Consider the following 19,900-nt stretch of genomic DNA (forward strand, 5'->3'; position numbering starts at 1 on the left):
TCCCTCCGCATATGGAGGTTCCCAGGCTAGGGGTCTAATCGGAGCTGTAGCCACCAGCCTACGCCACAGCCACAGCAACGCGGGATCCAAGCCGCGTCTGCGACCTACACCACAACTCACGGCAGCGCCGGATCCTTAACCCACTGAGCAAGGCCAAGGACCAAACCCACAACCTCATGGTTCCTAGTTGGATTCATTAACCACTGCGCCACGACGGGAACGTCACATTTTTATTTATTTATTTTTTTGCTTTTTAGGGCCATACCCAAAGCATATGGAGGTTCCCAGGCTAGGGGTTGAATTGGAGCTATAGCTACTGGCCTACACCACAGCCATAGCAACTCGGGATCTGAGCCATGTCTGCGACCTCCACCACAGCTCACGGCAGCACCGGATCCTTAACCCACTGAGTGAGGCCCGGGATCGAAGCCACAACTTCGTGGTTCCCTAGTTGGATTCATTTCTGCTGCACCACAACGGGAACTCCTGCTACATTTTTATTGTTAAAATTTTGATATGGATGCTAGGCTCTTCCTGCCAGGGCCTCTGTGACATGGGCTGATATATTTGGGACTTGAGCCCAAGTGGAAGTGTTTGTCCGCCCTGGTCCAGGCCTCCTTGCCCTTCCTGAGAAACTCATGACAGTGTGTATTCTCTCCAGCGCCTGCTGTTACTGCTGCAAGACAAGGACAAGGAGGTGGAAGAGCTCCTCCAGGAAATACAATGTGAGAAGGTACCTTCCCCGACAGTTGCTCCTCCTCTTGGGCCGAGTAGAGCTTGGCGGGCAGCGTGCGTGCTGGAATTGGAGAGCTGGACTCCGATCCCGGCTCTGTCACGTTCTCCATCTCTCCAAAGGCTCAAGCAAAGACAGCCTCTGAGCTTTCGAAGTCCATGGAATCCATGCGTGGGCATTTGCAGGCACAGCTTCGGTGCAAAGAGGCAGAGAACAGTCGCCTGTGCATGCAGATCAAGGTACCTGCCAGCCCCACCGTGGCCTGGCTGTCAAGGGCTCCCACACTCAGGAAAGCTTTGCCCTGAAGGTTGATGGGGCTGCTGCCATCAAAGCACTGGTGCCTCGGAGAGCCCTGGCCACTGGGGGTCTTGGGTGCCCTTCCCAGTGGGGACCGGTTAAGTGCTGTATCCCTGAGCCAGTCCCTTAATCCCTTAGGCCTTCAGTTTTCCTAACTCCCCAGGGGGAGGGATGGGCTCCCACGCAGCTTGTGTCTATGAGCCAGGGACCCTCTGAGGTCACTGCTCTGCTGCGTGGCCGAGGACTATCTGCCCACTCTGCTGGGAGTTCAGGAGGGAGTCCAGAAAAGTTTGATCTTTTTTTTTTTTTTTTTTTTTTTTTTTTTGGTCTTTTTGCCTTTTCTAGGGCCGCTCCCGCAGCACATGGAGGTTCCCAGGCTAGGGGTCTAATTGGAACCGTAGCCACCAGCCTATGCCACAGCTCACAGCAACGCCGGATCCTTAACCCACCGAGCAAGGCCAGGGATCGAACCCGCAACCTCATGGTTCCTAGTCGGATTCGTTAACCACGGAGCCACGACGGGAACTCCAAGAAAAGTTTGGTCTTAACTAAGACCCAGTGGGCTCAGTAATGGGCGAGGTGCTGGGGGGACCTGGGACGAGCCCTCGTCTCTGGTCTGCGAGAGGCTTGCACACGCTGCCCTGATTCCTCGCTCCTCATTGCTTCCTCGGCCGCTCCCCTCTGTCCCCTCTCCTCTCTGCCTTGCCTTCCCCCGGCCTGCCTCGTCTCTCTCCTCTCTCTCTGCCTCCCCCTCGTCCCTCTCCCTGACCTGCTCCCGGGCCTTCCTCTCCCAGAACCTGGAGCGCAGCGGAAACCAGCACAAGGCGGAAGTGGAGGCCATCATGGAGCAGCTGAAGGAGCTGAAGCAGAAGGGAGATCGGGACAAGGAGTCCCTGAAGAAGGCCATCCGGGCCCAGAAGGAGCGCGCCGAGAAGAGCGAGGAGTACGCTGAGCAGCTGCACGTGCAACTTGCTGACAAGGTAGCGGCCTCCCCGCGGAGAGGGCTGCTTGGCGGCGGGGAGCGGATGGGTGGCTTGGGTGGGTGGAGGGGAGGGGAGGCAGGAGGGGGATTGGATGGGTAGAAGGATGGTGACGGGGGTGGGCCGGCGGCTGGGGACAAGTGGAGGCTTGTAGGGCCGTTTAACTGCAGCGGTACTGTGGGTGGGGTGATGGCTGAGGGAGGATTTGCAGTCGGGGTGCGTGTGATTGCTGAACATCATGCTGAACATCAAAGCAACGGCCGGGCTCCCGCTTCACTGTCAGTGCTTCTAGAAAGCCATTGCAGGAGGAGGGGGTTTAAGTCATCAGGGCGAAGGGAGGCTCCCTGGGCCGCAGCGCTGACGCCAGGCCGACGGGCCCTGTTATCCCATGTTCCCAGGATCTTTATGTCGCTGAAGCTCTGTCCACTCTGGAATCATGGAGGAGCCGCTACAACCAAGTCGTGAAAGACAAGGGAGACCTCGAGCTGGAAATTATCGTCCTGAACGAGTGCGTCTGTGTTGGGAGAGGGCGTGGGGGCCGACGGGAGGCGGGGTCGGGGTGCAGGAAGAAGGCACCTGGCCACCCGAGCAGCCCACATCCCTCACACGGCTGCCCTTGGGTCTCCTCTGGTCAGGGCTGCACTGGACCGAGATGTGGGCCCCCCTTGATGTGGGCTTTTTGGTCGGACCCGGAGTCGTGGCTGCAGCCCCCGCCCAGGGTCCTGGCCCCCTGGCAGGCCCTGAGGATGGGCCTTCTCTGCTCACACCGCACCTGACTCTGGCATCTGGGCCTGAGCTGGGCCCTCATGTGCATGGCGTGTGGGCACAGGCGCTCTGGTATTCCCACAGGGCAGCTAGTAATCCCTGTGTCTTCTCCCGGTGGTTTTGCCCCCCCCCCAGGGTCAGAAGGTCTGGCATGGGGCTAGGGGGCAAAAGTGGCCTCAGTTGTAGGTGACTCAACTCACACTTCTCTTGCCACTTGCAGGCTGTCAACAGTGAGCATTTAAGTCGTCCCTGAGTCATGCGTTTGGTTTGTTTAAAGATATTTATTAAGCCTCTACTCTAGACCAGCCATGCGTTGGCCTTTAGGGTTACAGCAGTGAAAAGACAGCTGCATTCCCTGCCCCTGCAGTTAACCGTGCGCTCTGGGAGAGGAGACCCGGCTAGGAGACCCAGACTCCTCTGGCTAAGAGGTCACGGGGAGCCAGCGTGGTCTCCAGGTCAGGAAAGTCTTGCCTGAGGAATGTCTTTGGCTGTCGTCAACTCAACTAGGCTCACAGAGCCTAGGAACCTACCAAATGCCAGGCCCTGTGCCAGGCACTACCCTCAGGGCCTTCTCCGTCTCCTGGGAGAAAACGGGTAATTAAGGCAGATGGATGGATGGTAGGGATGAGAGGGATCCACTGTGGTGCAGTGACATCAGTGGTGTTTCTGGAGTGCCAGGACGCAGGTTCCATCCCCAGCCTGGCACAGTGAGTTAAAGGATCACAGTTGTGGTGTAGGTTGAAGCCACAACTCAGATCTGAGCCCAGGCCCAGGAACTCCATTTGCCTCGGAGCAGCCAAAAAAAGAAAGAAAGAAAGAAAAATTGCAGCTTGCAGATTAAACACTCTGATGTGCTTGCTTGGGCCTCGTCAGTACTCACTAAATACCTGCTGAATGGTGACCTGAAACTTATCAGTCCTGAGAGCACCTGCCGTGCAAAGATTCTGTGGTGGGTCTGCAGTCATGAGCCGCCGTGCTCTTCTGAGGCCGCAGCCTCTGTCCTTGGATCATAGCCCTGTGGAGAGCCTGAGGGTGGGGAACGGGGCTTGGGCAGCAGGGGTAGCGCCTGGGGAGAGGGAGACAGATGCCTGGGAGTTCGGTCCTGACTTCAGTTCCGGAGGGCTCAGAGATCCAGAGGGTGCCGGGGGGAGCTGGGAAGGGCCTGCGTCTCTGGTCCTGGTCGCCAGGGAGTGCCTCAGCCTCACGGGGGGATCAGAGCAGAGAAGGTTTCTTGGAGGGGGTGGCATGGGAGACTTGTTTTTTTTTTTTGTCTTTTCAGGGCTGTACCCGCAGCATATGGAGGTTCCCAGGCTAGGGGTCCAATTGGAGCTGCAGCTGCCAGCCTACACCACAGCCACAGCAGCTCCGGATTGGAACCACATCTGCGATCTACACCACGGCTCATGGCTCCGCTGGATCCTTAATCCACTGAGCGAGGTCAGGGATCGAGCCTGTGTCATCATGGATACTAGTCAGCTTCATTTCCGTGGAGCTATGATGGGAACTCCGAGACAAATCTTAAAGGCTGCAAAGAGGGATGGACCCGAATGCAGCCGCTTCTTGGGGTGGACACTGGGGAGCAGGCAGGGTGCCACGAGAAGGGGCATGACCCGGGTGGGAATCCTTGGCCCCGCTCCACGCGAAGACCCCGGCTGCTTGCGACCTGTGTAATGGGTTCCACCTGCTTTGGCTTTGTGACCTTCCAGCCGGGTGACAGATCTCGTAAACCAACAACAAACCTTGGAGGAGAAGATGCGGGAAGACCGGGACAGCCTGGTGGAGAGACTACACCGGCAGACCGCCGAGTATTCCGCATTCAAGCTAGAGAACGAGAGGCTGAAGGTCTGTGCTGGGAGCCGGGCCCGGCCGGTGGGGAGGAGGGGCAGCCCCAGAGGGGTCCTCAGAGGGTGGGGAGGCAGCGGCCTGGTAAGAGGGCTTGCTCTGGAGTTGGAACGACCCGGATTCAAGTCTTGACTCTGCCTCCTAGAGCTGCAGGACCTGAACCGGAAGTCCTTCCTTTGTTGCTGTTGGGGGGTGGAAATGCATGCCACACACGTGGTGGGCCTGACTGTGTGGCTAATGCCGCCTCTCCTGGGCCGCCGCTGGGCCCTTCGTGAGCATCAATCCTCACTTTATCCTCCCCGTAGTATGATTCTTATCTCTATGGAGTAAAGAAACTGAGGCTTAGAGGGAGGTCAGGTTTCTTGCCAAGGTTTTGCCCTTGGAAGCATGGGTGTTGGGATTTGACCTTGAGTCTGACTCTGGGGCTCTAATTGTTAGCTTTTCACCACTCGCTCTGCACCCTCCCAGCACACCCGGGCCGAGGGCCACCTGAGCGGGGATTGACTTTGCAGAGCACTGCAGGTTTGATCGTGGCTTTTAATTGATCTGGGCAGTAACATCTAGATTGATTGATTGCTTTTTAACTGATTTTGTTAAGTAAGATTGATTTTAAGGCCGTGTAATATAGAAAGGTGCACAAAATGAACATACTTTGGCCATCAGTCACCCTGACTGAATCTTAAAGGTGGCACCCTGGTGACCTTCCCGAGTTACAAACACCCCCTGCCAAGGGGACTGTTATCCTGGTTCTGTCACCACAGGTTATAGTTGGTCTGGCTTTGAACTTTGTGCCTGGCTTTTATGGCTTTGACTCAGCGTTCTGTTTGTGAAAGTCATCCCTCTGTGTGTGTGAGTGTGTGTGTGTGTGTGTGTGTGTGAATGGCGGTTTATTCATTCTCAGTGCTGTACAGTGAGCAGTTGTATGACTACACCACGGTGTGTTTATCCAGTCTGCTGTCCGTGGGCACTGGCATTGTGGGACAGCTTTGGGTGCACATATTTGGTGTATTTTTACAGTTTCTAGACCTTGAAGTAGAAATGCCAGGTCATCGGGTGGTATACATACACTCAGCTTCGGTAGATGTCACCAGACATTAAAGTTGTCCGGCAGATGGCCACGCCCGTAGGGGGTGGGAGTGACTGCTCCTCGTCTCCTCACCAACCCTTGGTGTTGTGTGTCTTTCTCACTTTAGCCACTCATGCGGGAGTGGAGTGTATCTCGTTTGTGGCAGTGCAGCTGTTGGGTAAATGAAAGACACCCCCCGTGTCTAACAATTAGCTGGGGGATTGCTTGCAGTTAGAGCTGAGCGGTGACATACAGGGCAGCTGTCCAAGTGATGTTTGCGGAAGTGTATCTTTCTGGATGTTATCATTACAAAAGTAACACAGGCTCATAATGAAAGTCGAAACCATTACAGAAACGTGATACGGAAGTGAAGGTCTCTGTCAACTGTAGATGTGTATTTTTCCAGTTTTTCCCCCTGATTTTAAGGTCTGTATTCAAACACATGCACATCCAGTCATCCATCCACTATTCGGCAGCTTGCTTTTCTCATTCAAACACAGTTCATGGATATCTTTTCAGATCTTTTTTTTCTGCTTGATCTCTTTCTTTTAAATGACTGCTTAATTATTTTCTTGAGATATGCTTTTTTTTGTCCCATCTGCTAAGGTGAGCATTTGGGTTGTAGGAAAGCATTTATTGATTAGTATCGATTAGAGAAGTAAGTCCCAGCCAACTTGTTAATTGAAAAGGCAAAAAAAGAGAGAAAAAGTACATGGCAAAATGGTAAGTACAGTATAATCCCATTCTTGTTGGAAAAAAATAAAATACACAGTTCTCAAGGGGTGTGGGTGTGTGTGTGTGTGTGTGTGTGTGACTGAATCACTTTGCCGTACAGCAGAAATTGACAGAACATTTTTTTTTTTTGTCTTTTTGCCATTTCTTGGGCCGCTCCCGCGGCATATGGAGGTTCCCAGGCTAGGGGTCCAGTCGGAGCTGTACCCGCCAGCCTATACTAGAGCCACAGCAACGCCGGATCCTTAACCCACTGAGCAAGGCCAGGGATCGAACCTGCAACCTCATGGTTCCTAGTCGGATTCGTTAACCACTGTGTCACGACAGGAACTCCTGACAGAACATTTTAAATCAACTATAGTAGAAAAAATAAAAATTAAAAAAATAGGAGTTCCCGAAGGTGGTTCAGTGGTTAACGAATCCGACTAGGAACCATGAGGTTGCGGGATCGATCCCTGGCCTTGCTCAGTGGGTTAAGGATCCGGCGTTGCCGTGAGCTGTGGTGTAGGTCGCAGACGCGGTTCAGATCCGCATTGCTGTGGCTGTGGTGTAGGCCAGCAGCTGCAGCTCCGATTCGACCCCTAGCCTGGGAACCTCCATATGCCATGGGTGTGGCACTAGAAAAGGCAAAAAGACAAAAATAAATAAAGAGGTAGATAGATAGAGCCATATGCTAAGGCATCAATCATGATTCATTTTTCTTGGTTTTATCTCCATTTGCTTTAATGAATATGTATTGCTCTTTGTAGTAAGAACTGAAACACCCACAGAAGTCTCTTTTGCGTCTATGTTCACTTGAGTTGGTCATGTCAGGAGACCTGCCCTGAGCCTGGCTTGGGTTTGAACAGAGGGGCTTCCCTTTGCCAGCCCCTTGGAGTAGGCGCTGGGGTCAGGATGGCCACCTGCTCTGGAACCTTCCTGCTGGTTACCCACAAGCCGCCCCTTCTAGGCTAGCTTCGCCCCGATGGAGGACAAACTCAATCAGGCGCACATCGAGGTTCAGCAGCTGAAGGCATCGGTGAAGAACTACGAGGGAATGATTGACAACTATAAGAGTCAGGTGGGCTTCTCGGGTGCCCTGGCTCTGCCAGGGCAGCGGCCGGGAGGGAGATTAACCACAAGGCCCCTCCCGGGAAGGGTTGGGTTCGGAAGGTGCTTTTCACCAGAACTTGGCCCTGCCCGGGATGGCCCGATGCTGTGTTGGTCCCTAGGTGATGAAGACCAGACTGGAGGCTGATGAGGTGGCTGCCCAGCTGGAACGCTGTGACAAAGAGAACAAGATCCTTAAAGACGAGATGAACAAAGAGATTGAAGCGGTACTGCCCGGCTTCCTCGCCTGCATCCCCACCCAGTGCCCTGTCCTTTGATCTGTGCCTGATGTTTCGTCCTTGAGCCTCTGTGATGTGGACAGCAGGGATTCGGGAATCTTCCCATCGCTGGGCGGGAGGCTCTAGAGAGGGCATACCCCACCCCCCATCTCTTCTCTCTTGTGTTTCTTCTTCTTTTTTCAATTACTCAATGAATTTTATTACAGTCATGGTTGTACAACAGTCATCACAACCCAGTTTTATAGCATTTCCATCCCAAACCCCCAGCCCATTCCCCACTCCCCAACCTGTCTCGTTTGGAAACCATATATTTTTCAAAGTCTGTGAGTCAGCATCTGTTCTGCAAAGAAGTTCACTGTCCTTTTTTTAGATTCCACATGTAAGCAATAACATATGATGTTTGTGTCTCACTGTCTGACTGGCTTCACGTAGCCTGGTAATTTCTGGGTCCATCCATGCTGCTGCAATTGCTGTTGTTTCTTTCCTTTTAATATTGTGTTTCTTCATCTCTCTTTCTCCTCCTGGTTTTCTCTTCTCTCCATTTTCCTTAAAAAAAAAAAATCTCCCCTTCTTAGAACATCCAAGTGGGTTCAGATCCACAGATCTGCCAGGTCTTAGGTGTGCCTGTTTCACTCTGCGTAGTGCCTTTATTTTGTACCAACCAAAAAATGTGCCTCTTGTCCCCTTCTCCAAAGACCCTTATTCTTCTTAGAGATGGCTTGGCCTTCTAGAAGCAAAGGGATCATCTTCCTAGTAAGCTTGGAGACAGACTGAGCCCAGGCTCAGCCATTAACTTGTTGCACAACCTTGGGCAAGTCACTGTCTCCTCATTAATACAAGGATGGACCAAGGCCAGGTCGTCCATAGCTTTCCCTCCATCCTAGAGCACTGTGATGGCCTTCCTAGGGGCTTTGGAGTTAGACTGGACTTGAATCCTGGCTCTACCCGTTTCTGGCTGAGTGACCTGGGGCACATGCTCCTTTGATCCTTGGTGTCCTGATATGGGGACAATAGCACCTACTTTGTAGGTTGCTGTAAGAATTCAGTGAGTAATTCAGAGAACCCTAGCACCACGCCTGGGTCCCGGTGTTCGCTGCATTGTTATTCAGTGACTAAAGGAAGGGCAGGCTCAAGTGGCAAGTCAGGGCCACGTGCGTCCCCCCAGAGAACAGCTGGACACCCTCCGGGGCTGGGGATCTTGTGGGATCCGCCTGCGGGGACCGAGGGCCGTCCTACCCTAAGCGCAAAAGGGCTCTCGTCCGGCCCCTTGAGCAGCCAGGCCCTTCCCAACAGTGGGCTCTTCTCTCCCGCTCCAGGCACGGAGGCAGTTCCAGTCCCAGCTGGCTGACCTGCAGCAGCTGCCCGACATCCTCAAGATCACGGAGGCCAAGCTGGCAGAGTGCCAGGACCAGCTGCAGGGCTACGAGAGGAAGAACATCGACCTCACGGCCATCATATCAGACCTGCGCAGCCGGGTAAGGGACTGGCAGAAAGGGTCCCACGAACTGGCCCGAGCAGGGGCCCGCTTACCAAGATGAGCCGCACGCGCCCCCCCCCAAGGGAGGACCACTTCCTTTTTCTTGGCTGCCGCTTTCTGAAAGGAGTGAGCTGTCATCAGTGCTGTGAAATAAAAGTCTGGTGTGCCAAATGCCTTGTGTTTGCACAGAGTGATTGTAGTCATAGGAGCTGCCGCTCGACCGGAGCGGCTGGGGCCTCCCGCTCTCACCCCCGCCCCCGGCTCCTGCCTCCGCCGGCCGCGGCCTCTGCTGCCCTTCACGCTCTGCTGCCGTCCTCAGCCGTGCCGCCACCAGCAGACACCAAGTTGCAGGTTTTCTTTTCCGTTTTTCCATCTTTCTCTTGCTTTAGCTGCCTTTCCCTACTCTTAACAGAACCACTGCCTGAGCCTCTGTCCTCAAAGAGGGCTTCCTTTCTCCCAGAAGCCATCTGCCTCTGGGTCACGGGAACCAAACCTGCAGTGTCCAGGAAATGACATGCCTCCCCTTTGCACCGTGACCCTGGGCAAGACTTTTCCCCCTCTTGACTGCTGCCTTGTAGTGACAGTAGACGTGGCCACCAGGTTTTGAGCACCGTGCTCTGTGCTCAAGTGTTCTCTCATTTAATCCTCCCAGGAACCTTGTGTGGGGTCTTGTTCCCCCATTTGACAGAAAGCAGCCCAGGGCCTGGAGGGGAGAGGTAGTTTCCTGAGGTCACAGAGCCCAGACTTGTCCAGCCGGCTCTGTCTGGTTCCCAAGTCCACGTTCTCAGGACTCTTAAACCACCTGCCTTCTCCTGAACCTGAGTCTTCTCAGGGCCTGCAAGCCAGGATCTCTGAGGCTTCTGCAGAAAGCAGGCTGCTGGATAACTTCTCAAACTTGCCAGCCTGAAGGACTCAATAGATTTCCTGTGGCCCGGCCTGCACCCTTGTCCCCAGTTAAAGAGAATGAAATCAGCGGTTCCCAGCAACGTCCTTGGTAAAGCTCTGTGGTGTGCACCTGCTTCAGCCTTCTCATATCTGCCCGGATCCCACTGACTGGCCTCTCCTGATCAAGAAAGTGTCGTCGTGGCTCTTCTGGATCGAAGCTGGCTTCTCTCGGCGTGGGAAAGCCTTCAGTCTCAGGGGATGGGGGGCAGGCGTGGGACCCTAACCTGTCCCCGCTCCCCTCTCTCCTCCAGGCTGTGCGCTGAGAATCGGATGCCTGCTGAGGGCGGCATGTTTCTCTTCTGGGTGTGGATGATGGGTCCCAGGGAGAAGGGGGGCCTGTACTGGGTAGTTCTTCCGTAAACCAGTCTGTGTTCCTGTCATTTTAGATCGAGCATCAGGGGGACAAGCTGGAGATGGCGAGAGAGAAACATCAGGCTTCCCAGAAGGAAAATAAACAGCTGAGTCTGAAGGTGGATGAACTGGAGAGGTTAGAGGCACTTGGTCCCATCTCTGTCCTCTTCCTAGGACCTGAGACTTTCAGCCACTTAGCTGCTTTGGGCTTAGTGCGCGGAAGTGTTGGAAGGGACTCGAGGCCCTGGAAGGTACTAGGCAGACCTCAGAGGAAGAGCTGCTTCCATTGCAGTGGTAAGCATTGTGGGAGAGAGGAAAGTGGTCTCCGGCCGGGAGCCATGCTCCATAGCAGTGCGATCGAGATCAGACCATCCACGAATTCCCGCTGTGGTGCAGTGGAACTGACATGCCTCGGTGGCTCCAGGAAGCAGGTTCGATCCCTGGCCCGGCCCAGTGGGTTAAAGGATCAGACTTTGCCACAGCTGCGGCACAGGTCACAACTACAGCTCAGATCTGATCCTGGCCCAGGAACTCTGTATGCCTTGGGGAGGCCAAAAAAGAAATAAAAGGGAAACAAGATCAGGCCACCCATAGGCACCACCTCTCAGAAAGGCATGCTTTGTAGGTCTCATTGTGGCTCAGCAGGTTAAGAACCCGACATAGTGTCCATGAGGCTGTGGGTTCGCTCCGTGGCCTCGCTCAGTGGGTTAAGGATCCAGTGTTACCATGAGCTACAGCGAAGGTCACAGACGTGGCTCAGATCCCACGTTGCTGTGGCTGTGGCGTAGGCCGGCAGCTGAAGCTCTGATCGGACCGCTAGCCTGGGGACTTCCATATGCTGCAGATGAGGCCCCCCCCCGCCCCCAAAAAAGCATGCTTCGTCTACACAAACCAGCAGGGCCAGGATGCCGCAGTGGGCAGCCCCCTCACTCTGCACTTTGGCTCTTTGTTCCTCACCAGCCTTCCCAGGGCCTTTGTGCTCTCTTCTTCTCTGTTACTTGTGGATGTTGGAGGGAGGCAGGTGGAGAGTACACCTTTTGGAGTCAGGAGCCCAAGTGGTCCCGACTGGCCACTGAACCTACCTTGTGACCGTGAGCCAATCAGGTCACCCTTTTGAACCTCTTTACTCATCTAGAGAAAGGGGTCAAGCTCATGGGGCTATGGTGAGTCTTCAATGAGGTAATCCTCGCGGGGCTTATTAGCAAGTTAGCTGGCATCCAAAAAATGCACCATAGAGGTTAGTATATACGAGCTGGTATTTCCTCCACTTTAGATATGAGGAAACTGAATTCTGGGAGAGGTTTAGTGATTTGCCCAAGGTCCCATAGCTGGTCCTTGGCCAAGCTGCGATGTAGACGTATCTTCCTCCAAAGCTTTTAGCATCTGTAAAATGAGGCCTGGAGCCTTAGAGCCAATGGGCCTGAGGTTCTATGAGTCTGCAACTGGCCTAGGTGGCTCATGCAGCCTGCGAGCAGGGACTTGACACAGGGGGTCTCCCTTGGGCTCCACCTCTACCTATTGGCTTCAGAGATGCATCTGGATTCAGCAGAACTTGCAGAGCTCCTTAAATTGGAAGGTCTCTGGAAGTGCGGCAGGGACCGTCTGTGTACACGGGATGGCCACGGCTGACCCATGGCTGGTCATGTGTGGTGTTGAGCGGTCCGGCTGAAGTCCCTTTGCCGAGGAAGGCAGCAGCGAACAGAAAAAGTTGAGGGTATGGGTTTTGGCGACAGTCCTGCCAGCTGTGCTGACCTCGAGCCAAGGACTTCACCTCTCTGTGGCTCGGTGTCTTCCTCTCTAAAGTGGGGATAATGATGGAACCCAAGTCCCTGAACTGCAAGTTGCCGTATCACATGTGACGTCAAGTACACTTAGCACAGCCCACGGTCAGTCGGTCAGGCTATGCTCGCTTCTCCCCCTCTTCACACAGCTCCTTGCCGCCTTGCTCATCAGCAGATCTCTTTGGTTTATTCCTGCTGTTTCTTGGAGGTTCTTGGTGTGATGAGAACCCCGGTCCGGGGCGGCTGGCAGCCCCCTGACCATGTGGAACAGGACAGGTAGGGGGGTGCCAAAATCTGATTGAGTGCTTCCACCTAGGAAACTGGAGGCGACCAGTGCCCAGAATATCGAGTTCCTACAGGTGATCGCCAAGAGGGAGGAGGCGATCCACCAGTCCCAGCTGCGACTGGAGGAGAAGACACGAGAATGCGGGTCCCTGGCGAGGCAGTTGGAGAGCGCCATTGAAGATGCTAGGAGGCAGGTCAGTCTCAATTCTGTTACTAACTAGCTGTGTGTCTTTGGGCAAATTGCCTAACCTCTCTGAGCCTATCTCCCCATCTGAGACATGGGCGTATAGTAGTAGTAGTACCTGCCTCATGAATTCATCGTAGGGATCAAATGAGCCATTAACTGTGAAGGACTTGGCACTTGATTCACAGCTGCTCCTTTAGTGGCTGCCCGCGTGGGCCGCAGATAGGGGAACCAATCTTAGGTGATGACTCATGGGAGAGTTGGCAGTGGGCAGGTAAAGCTGGAGGCAGAAGTTGTGCCCATAGTTAGCTCTCACCCTGAGGCGGCTGAGAACTCTCCACAACGAGACCGGTTAGTGGGATCGGCCCAGCCGTCTCTTCACCAGGTGTTCCCCAGGTTACATAAGCCAGCCCCACCTCTGTGCCTTTTGAGCAGGTGGAACAAACCAAGGAGCACGCAATCTCCAAGGAGCGGGCTGCGCAGAACAAAATCCTGGACCTTGAGACCCAGCTGAGCAGGACCAAAACGGAACTCAGCCAGCTGCGGCGGAGCCGGGATGATGTGAGTGGGGCGGGGGGCAGACGAGAGGGGATACGTTGAGACTTGAGCTTCCTGGGGCCTGCAGGGCAAGGAGTTTTTTCTGTTTTTATGAATATGACATGGTTTTCATTTTCTCCCAAGGTCTTCCCATCCCTTCAGGATATCCCAGGCTGAGCCCCCCCTTCCCCCTTTTCTTGTGGCCCTGTTTTGTTTTGTTCTGTTTTTAAGTATAGTTGATTTATAAGGTTACGCCAATTTCTGCAGTACAGCAGAGTGACCCAGTCATACCTAGATATACATTCTTTTTCTCATGCTGTCTTCCGTCATAGTCTAGTCCAAGAGATTTGGATAGCGTTCCCTGGCGTCTACCGTAGGATCTCATTGCTTATCCATTCTCACAGTAATAGCTTGCATCTACCTGAGCCCCTTTTTTATTAACATCTTTGTTAAGACAGTGATTATAAAATTCCCTCACTGAAATTGTACAGGAGTTCCCGCTGTTGTGCACTGGGGTTAAGGATCCGGCATTGCAACAGCTGTGGTGTAGGTCGCAGCTGCTGCTTGGATTCGATCCCTGCCCAGGGAACTTCCATACGCCATGCAAGCGGCTTAAAAAAAAAAAAAAATGTACAGTTAGGGGAGTTCCCATTGTGGTGCAGCAAAAATGAATCCACTAGGAATCATGAGGTTTCAGGTTTGATCCCTGGCTGTGCTCAGTGGGTTAAGGATCCCATGTTGCCTCGAGCTGTGGTGTAGGCCAGCAGCTGTAGCTCTGACTAGACCCCTAGCCTGGGAACCTCCCTATGCCTTGGGTGCGGCACGAAAAAAAAAAAAAAAGAAATTGTACAATTAAGTGGTATTTCGTGTGTTCCAAGTTGTGTAATTATCACCACAACCTAGGTTTAGACATCCATGAATAAAGTCTCTGTCGCTAAGGGCGTGTCTCTCCTGGATGACACACACCCTTGCCCACCCGCCCCCGCTCTGCTCCCCTTCCCAGGCTGACCGCCGCTACCAGAGCCGGCTGCAGGATCTGAAAGATCGCCTGGAGCAGTCAGAGAGCACCAACCGCAGCATGCAGAACTACGTCCAGTTCCTCAAGTCGTCCTATGCCAACGTATTTGGGGATGGTCCCTACACCACCTTCCTGACCAGCTCTCCCATTCGCTCCCGATCTCCTCCTGCTAGGGCCGCCTGCCACCCTTGGGCGGGGAGCCCAGGTGGATGCCGTGGGAACGAGGCCTTGCTAAGCCATACCTGGAAAGCCTGCTGGTTTTCCTCTCTCATTTCGTGATGAAGTATGTTCGGGATCTTGTCCGAGCTGCTAGCTCCCGAAAAGTGCCTGAGGCAGCCAGAGATGCAGCAGGACCCCCTTGGTTCTCTCCTCTCTGATAGCATCGCCCGACGGAAGTTTTTAATTTCCATGGCAGGCCTTAACATCTTTTACTCCTAGGGTCAGGTTGTAACCCACCGGGACTTTGTTCCTTTCCCAAGAGAGCGTTTGGGCTGGACTTTCCAGTCCCCTTACAGGGTCCTCTTTTTAGGGCTCCTTCTCTTGGGTTTTCTCTGACCTGAACCAGCAGGCGCTGTTTGCCAGAGGTCCTCACCCCTCTTCACAGATCGCTTGCTGTTTTCCTTATTTCCTGGGTACGGTGTTTCGCCCAAGGGGCTCCCTCCCAGGCCCAGTGGAAACCTCTCATGGCCAAGTTTCCTTGAGGCCACTGGCCCTCACGTACTTCCCAGCAGACACGCGCGGGCTTACATCCCGTTGGCTTTGTAAAAGCAGAATCCCAATTTCATGGGCTTTTGAGCCTCTTTGCCAGGTTTGTTCCTATAGAAGGCATTTATTCTTGAAAAAAATGTGTGTCGTTTTACAAAAAGCTTCTATAATCAATATTTAAGGCTCCATTGAATGATTTCCTTTACCCACCTCCATCCCTCTTCGAAAAAATGTTTCAGTAAAATGCCGCAGGAGAGCCAGTAAATGTCGTTAAAGGATTTGGCGCGTGGAGCATTAGACTCTTCATTTCATTTTGGCTCTTTCTCCCTTGTGCACTGTCATCTGTAATCCCACGAAAGGACTGAAAGGGACACACCAGAAGGCAGGGCTCAGGGTTTGGGGGCAGACGGTGTAGCTGTTAGGAGGAAGAGGACATGTGTACATATTGCTATTCTTTAAACATCAGTTGCTTTCGGAATGATAAGATGAGGGGCTATTTTTGTTCTCTTCACATTTTCCTGTATTTATAAGAAAGAGCAACACATCCTTCAGGGAGAAGAGAACAAATCTGGTACTGGCTGCACCTTGAACTTTCCATTCCAGCTGGCATTGGCCTTCTGGGTGATCCAGTCTTGTCCCCTCTTGGCCACTCTGACCCAAGTCCAGAACTCCAGACAATTCCTGTGTCCTTAAAAGCAGTGGGTCCCACTTGGGCCTCTGGATGTCACCATCAGAACCTCTCTCCACCCCAATTTAGGAAACGTTTGTAGTTTCTAGCTTTTTATTTTACCGAGGAAGGTCCCTGAAATAACTACCACCAGCTACCATTGCCACGAAACCAGGCCTGTGGTCACACACTTAATGTCAATGGACTTGTACTTCGTATCGTGTATGAAAGATCTTAAGAGACCGTTGTGGCTTCCTGCTGCAGCGCAGTGGGTTAAGAAATGACCACATAGAATTCCTGTCGTGGCTCGGTGGTAACAAATCTGACTGGGATCCATGAGGATGCGGGTTCGATCCCTGGCCTCGCTTAGTGGGTGAAGGATCCGGCATTACCATGAATTGTTGTGTAAGTCACAGATGAGGTTCAGATCCCAAGTTGCTGTGGCTGTGGTGTGGGCCAGTAGCTGCAGCTTTGCTTCAGCCCCTAGCCTGGGAACTTTCATATGCTGCGGTACAGCCCTAAAGAGCCAAAAATGAATAATTAAACAAATCTGACTACAGTAGCTCATGTCGCTGTGGATTAAGGTGCAGTGGGTTAAGGAACTGGCGTTGCTTCAGCTGTGACATAGGTGGGGCTTGGATTCCATCCCTGGCCTGGGAATTTCCATATGCCATGGGTGCAGCCAAAAAAAAAAAAAAAAAAAAAGACAGTTGGCAAACTCACACCCATGTGTATTCATTTCTGTATAACTCATGACTCTTATTTTTGTCAAACTAATGGAAACCTCTTCAGTACAGAGCTCTGCTGTGGGTGATGCTGGTGTGGGAAACACCCCCCTTGGGGGCCATTGCTGGAATTCTCCCAACAACGTTCTATTTTTCTTTGTAAAATACTGTATGACAAAAAGCCCAGAGTGTTTTTGATAAATGAAAAATGTTTCTATTGCTTCAGACTCCAGAGCGTTTTCCTTTCTGCCTCAACTGAGATCCCATGAAATGGGGAAAAGAGTCAAAAGTTCAAGTGTCCCTATTTAAAGCTGGCCTCCGGCAACGGTGAATCATTTGTTGAGGTAGAATTCACGTAACATAAAATGCATTCTTTTCAAGTGCATGATCCAGCGGTTTTTCGTATATTCAAAGTTGTGCAACCACCACCTTTATCTAATTCTTGAACATTTTCATCACCCATAAGTGAATCCCGTACCTGTTAGCATCCACTCCCCATTCCCGTCCTCCCAGCCCCTGGCAACCACTAATAAAGTCCCTATGTCTTTTTGGCTTTGTCACTTTGCCCATTTCACATAAATCACAATATGGTGACTGTCTCCTTTCACTTATAGTGTTTTCAAGGTTTCATGTTGTAGGCGTGTATTCGTACTTGATTTTTGTGGCCCAATATTCCATTGTGTGGATACACCATATCTTATTGACTCATCAGTTGATAGGCACTTGAGCTTCCATCTTTTGGCAATTGTACATCATGCTGCTACCAATATTCTACGTTCTTTGTGGACACGTAGCTTTTGGGTATATACGAAGCTGAACTGCCGGGTCAATGTTAACTCTTTAACCTTCTGACCAAGTGCTAGACTGTTTTCCACAGGAGTTGCCCCCTTTTAGACCCCCATCGGCAGTGTCTGAGGGTTCCAATGCCTCTGCATTCCTCATCACCACCTATTCAGTTTTCTGCAAGCTCAAAGGGCCGGCCTTCGAAGGCCTTCGGTCTACCCAGCTCCCTGGAACGCAGCGACAGTCCAGAGCCGAGCTCCGTGCGCAAGCGCGTCAGTGGGCGGGCTCGGCGCAGGGGGCGGGGCCATGCGGACGTTAGGGGCGGGGTTGCAGTGCGCAGCTGCGTGCGCGCCCCGGAAGCGGAAGCGAGCACCCGTTTCCGGGCGGCTGATTCGAGGAGTTGTTTTGTCTCCGGCGGCACCTGTGAGGAGCTGCTTCGAGGCAGGCCATGCCTTCGGAAGGTCGCTGCTGGGAGACCCTGCAGGCGCTGCGCAGTTCGGGCAAAGGTCGCCTGTGCTACCACCGCGACTGGCTGCTGCGGGGCGAGGTGAGCAATGGCCCAGAGGCGCGTCACGGGACGCTGCTTCTTTGTAACAACCAGCCGTTGACTCCTGAGTGCGCCTCACCCTGCCTTGGCGTTTCTGCCTTCTCCCGCCTGGTTTGGCTTTTCGGGGAGCCCCTATTCAGAGGTGCCCTTCTCTGGAGGTTTCAGTGCTCTCCTCCAGGCCGGAGTCAGGCGCCCCTGCCTCTTAGGGTCAGCGAATTTACTGCGCGTCTCTTCCGTTGGGAGATCCAGATTTAGCGGTGAAAGGTTAATGTGACCTAACCTATTGCTCCCAATGAAAAGACCAGATTTTTAGATGACATTGGGCAGACCTGGAAAGTGTAATGGGGGCGTGGTCCGTGCACCTGGGATTTGCAAAGCCCTGTACTGTAGACAGTTAAGGCTCAGCTCTTCTTCCCGAGTTGCTGGTAATCTAGGTACAGACGTGACGTTTGTCTCTTCAGGCTTAAATGTGTCAGTTCTAAAGCATTTCCTTGTTATGTCTTTGACAGTTTTAAAGAATACATACTTTATATAGCATGAATCCCAGCACGAGTCTGTTTGGTGTAGACTCAGGTTATGCGTTCTTGGCAGGAATACCACAGAAATGATGCTGTGTTCTCAGTAAGTCACATGAATAGGTCACATCAGTAACACACAGGTGCTTCATTCCAGCCCAGCACTGGTGATGGCACTGACCTTGATCACATGGTCACACTGGTATCTGCCAGATACCAATCCACTTGAAAATCATTTTTCCCTTTGTAATTGATTACTGTTTTGTGGGGGGGTATTCCAAGATTAGACCAATATATTTTTTTTCTCATCAAACCTCCACCCTTAGCGTTTATTGACGACTTCTGCATGAATTAGTCTCTTCTGTGATGTAGCCAAATGGTGTTTCTTTATGTCTACCATTCCTTATACATATTGTAAGGAAGTGCTTTCGTTTCTCCCGTTTAATTATTTATATCACTATCCTCACGGGTTCCTGTTTTATTCAGTGAGTTATGATCCATTACTTGTAACCTTGTATGTGTATTTCCGTCTTTTATTTTTATTTTTTTGGTCTTTTTAGGGCCGCACTCATGGCATATGGAGGTTCCCAGGCTAGGGGTCCAATCAGAGCTACAGCTGCCGGCGTACACCACAGCCACAGCCACGTCAGATGTGAGCTGTATCTTCAACCTACACCACAGCTCATGGCAATGCCAGATCCTTAACCCTCTGAGCGAGGCCAGGGATTGAACCTACATCTTCATGGATGCTAGTCAGCTTCGTTAACCACTGAGCCATGACGGGAACGCTTGTATTTCCACCTTGTGTGAAGTATTGTCTTCAGGATAAATGCTAGAAGTGAGATGCTGAGTCAGAAGGTAGGCATAGATGTAGTTTTATTATTTATTGCCACGTTCTCTCTGGGTATATTGTTTGTCTTCCAGTTAGCAGTGCATGATCATGCCTGTTTGCCCACGGCCTTGTCAGCAGAATGTATCGTTTTATTTTTTTTGCCTGTCTCATAGGTAAGAATGAGATTGCAGTGTGGTTTTACAGTATGTTTTTATCTTGATTGAGATCAAACATTTTTTCTATATTCAAGCACCAATTTTATATCTTTACTTGCAAATTTCAAGTTTATATATTTTGCTCCTTTTTTTACTGGGGTTTTGGTATTTCCCCCCAAAATTTTTTTTCTTTTTTTTCTTTTTAGGGCTGTACCTACAGCATATGGAAGTTCCTGGACTAGGGGTTGAATCGGAGCCGTAGCTGCTGGCCTGTGCCATAGCCACAGCAACCCAGGATCTGAGCCACATTTGCAACTTACATCACAGATTGCAGCAATGCTGGATCCTTAACCTATTGAGCAATCCAGGGATCAAACCTGAATCCTCACGGACACTATGTTGGGGTCTTAACCCACTGAGCCACAACGGGAACTCCAGTGGCGTTTTTTGTATATATGGTTTTTATTTTCTACATTTGAAGCTCTGGTCCTGAAATTTATTTTGGTGTAAAGAATGAGTAACGAGGAGTTTCCGCTGTGACACAGTGAGTTAAGAATCCGACTGCAGTGGTTCAGGTCGCCGAGGAGGTATGGATGTGATCCCTGGCCCTGCCCACTCGGTTAAAGGATCCAGCGGTGCCACAGCTGGGG

General features: G+C 52.2%; 2 protein-coding genes across 35 annotated transcripts in view; both read left to right on the plus strand.

Annotated features, from left to right (window-relative positions):
• Positions 1 to 16,639, plus strand: part of ODF2 (outer dense fiber of sperm tails 2) — a 36,636-nt gene extending 19,997 nt beyond the window's left edge. For 16 of the 34 annotated variants that reach the window (XM_021098244.1, XM_021098017.1, XM_021097955.1 and 13 more), the window contains 13 exons: positions 662 to 733; positions 856 to 972; positions 1,825 to 2,010; positions 2,409 to 2,518; positions 4,482 to 4,617; positions 7,365 to 7,475; positions 7,627 to 7,731; positions 9,060 to 9,218; positions 9,410 to 9,571; positions 10,552 to 10,652; positions 12,614 to 12,776; positions 13,202 to 13,327; positions 14,307 to 16,639. In XM_021098244.1, the coding sequence (XP_020953903.1) occupies positions 662 to 733; positions 856 to 972; positions 1,825 to 2,010; positions 2,409 to 2,518; positions 4,482 to 4,617; positions 7,365 to 7,475; positions 7,627 to 7,731; positions 9,060 to 9,218; positions 9,410 to 9,571; positions 10,552 to 10,652; positions 12,614 to 12,776; positions 13,202 to 13,327; positions 14,307 to 14,600 (1,842 nt within the window). In that variant the 3' untranslated portion in view covers positions 14,601 to 16,639. 34 annotated transcript variants of the gene reach the window in all.
• Positions 17,530 to 19,900, plus strand: part of GLE1 (GLE1, RNA export mediator) — a 28,472-nt gene continuing 26,101 nt past the window's right edge. Inside the window, exon 1 of the mRNA XM_003122222.5 lies at positions 17,530 to 17,748. Coding sequence (XP_003122270.2) covers positions 17,650 to 17,748 — 99 coding nt within the window. The 5' untranslated portion in view covers positions 17,530 to 17,649. The remainder of the gene's footprint in view (positions 17,749 to 19,900) is intronic.

Source organism: Sus scrofa, chromosome 1 (assembly GCF_000003025.6).
Source record: "Sus scrofa isolate TJ Tabasco breed Duroc chromosome 1, Sscrofa11.1, whole genome shotgun sequence".
NCBI lineage: Eukaryota > Metazoa > Chordata > Mammalia > Artiodactyla > Suidae > Sus > Sus scrofa.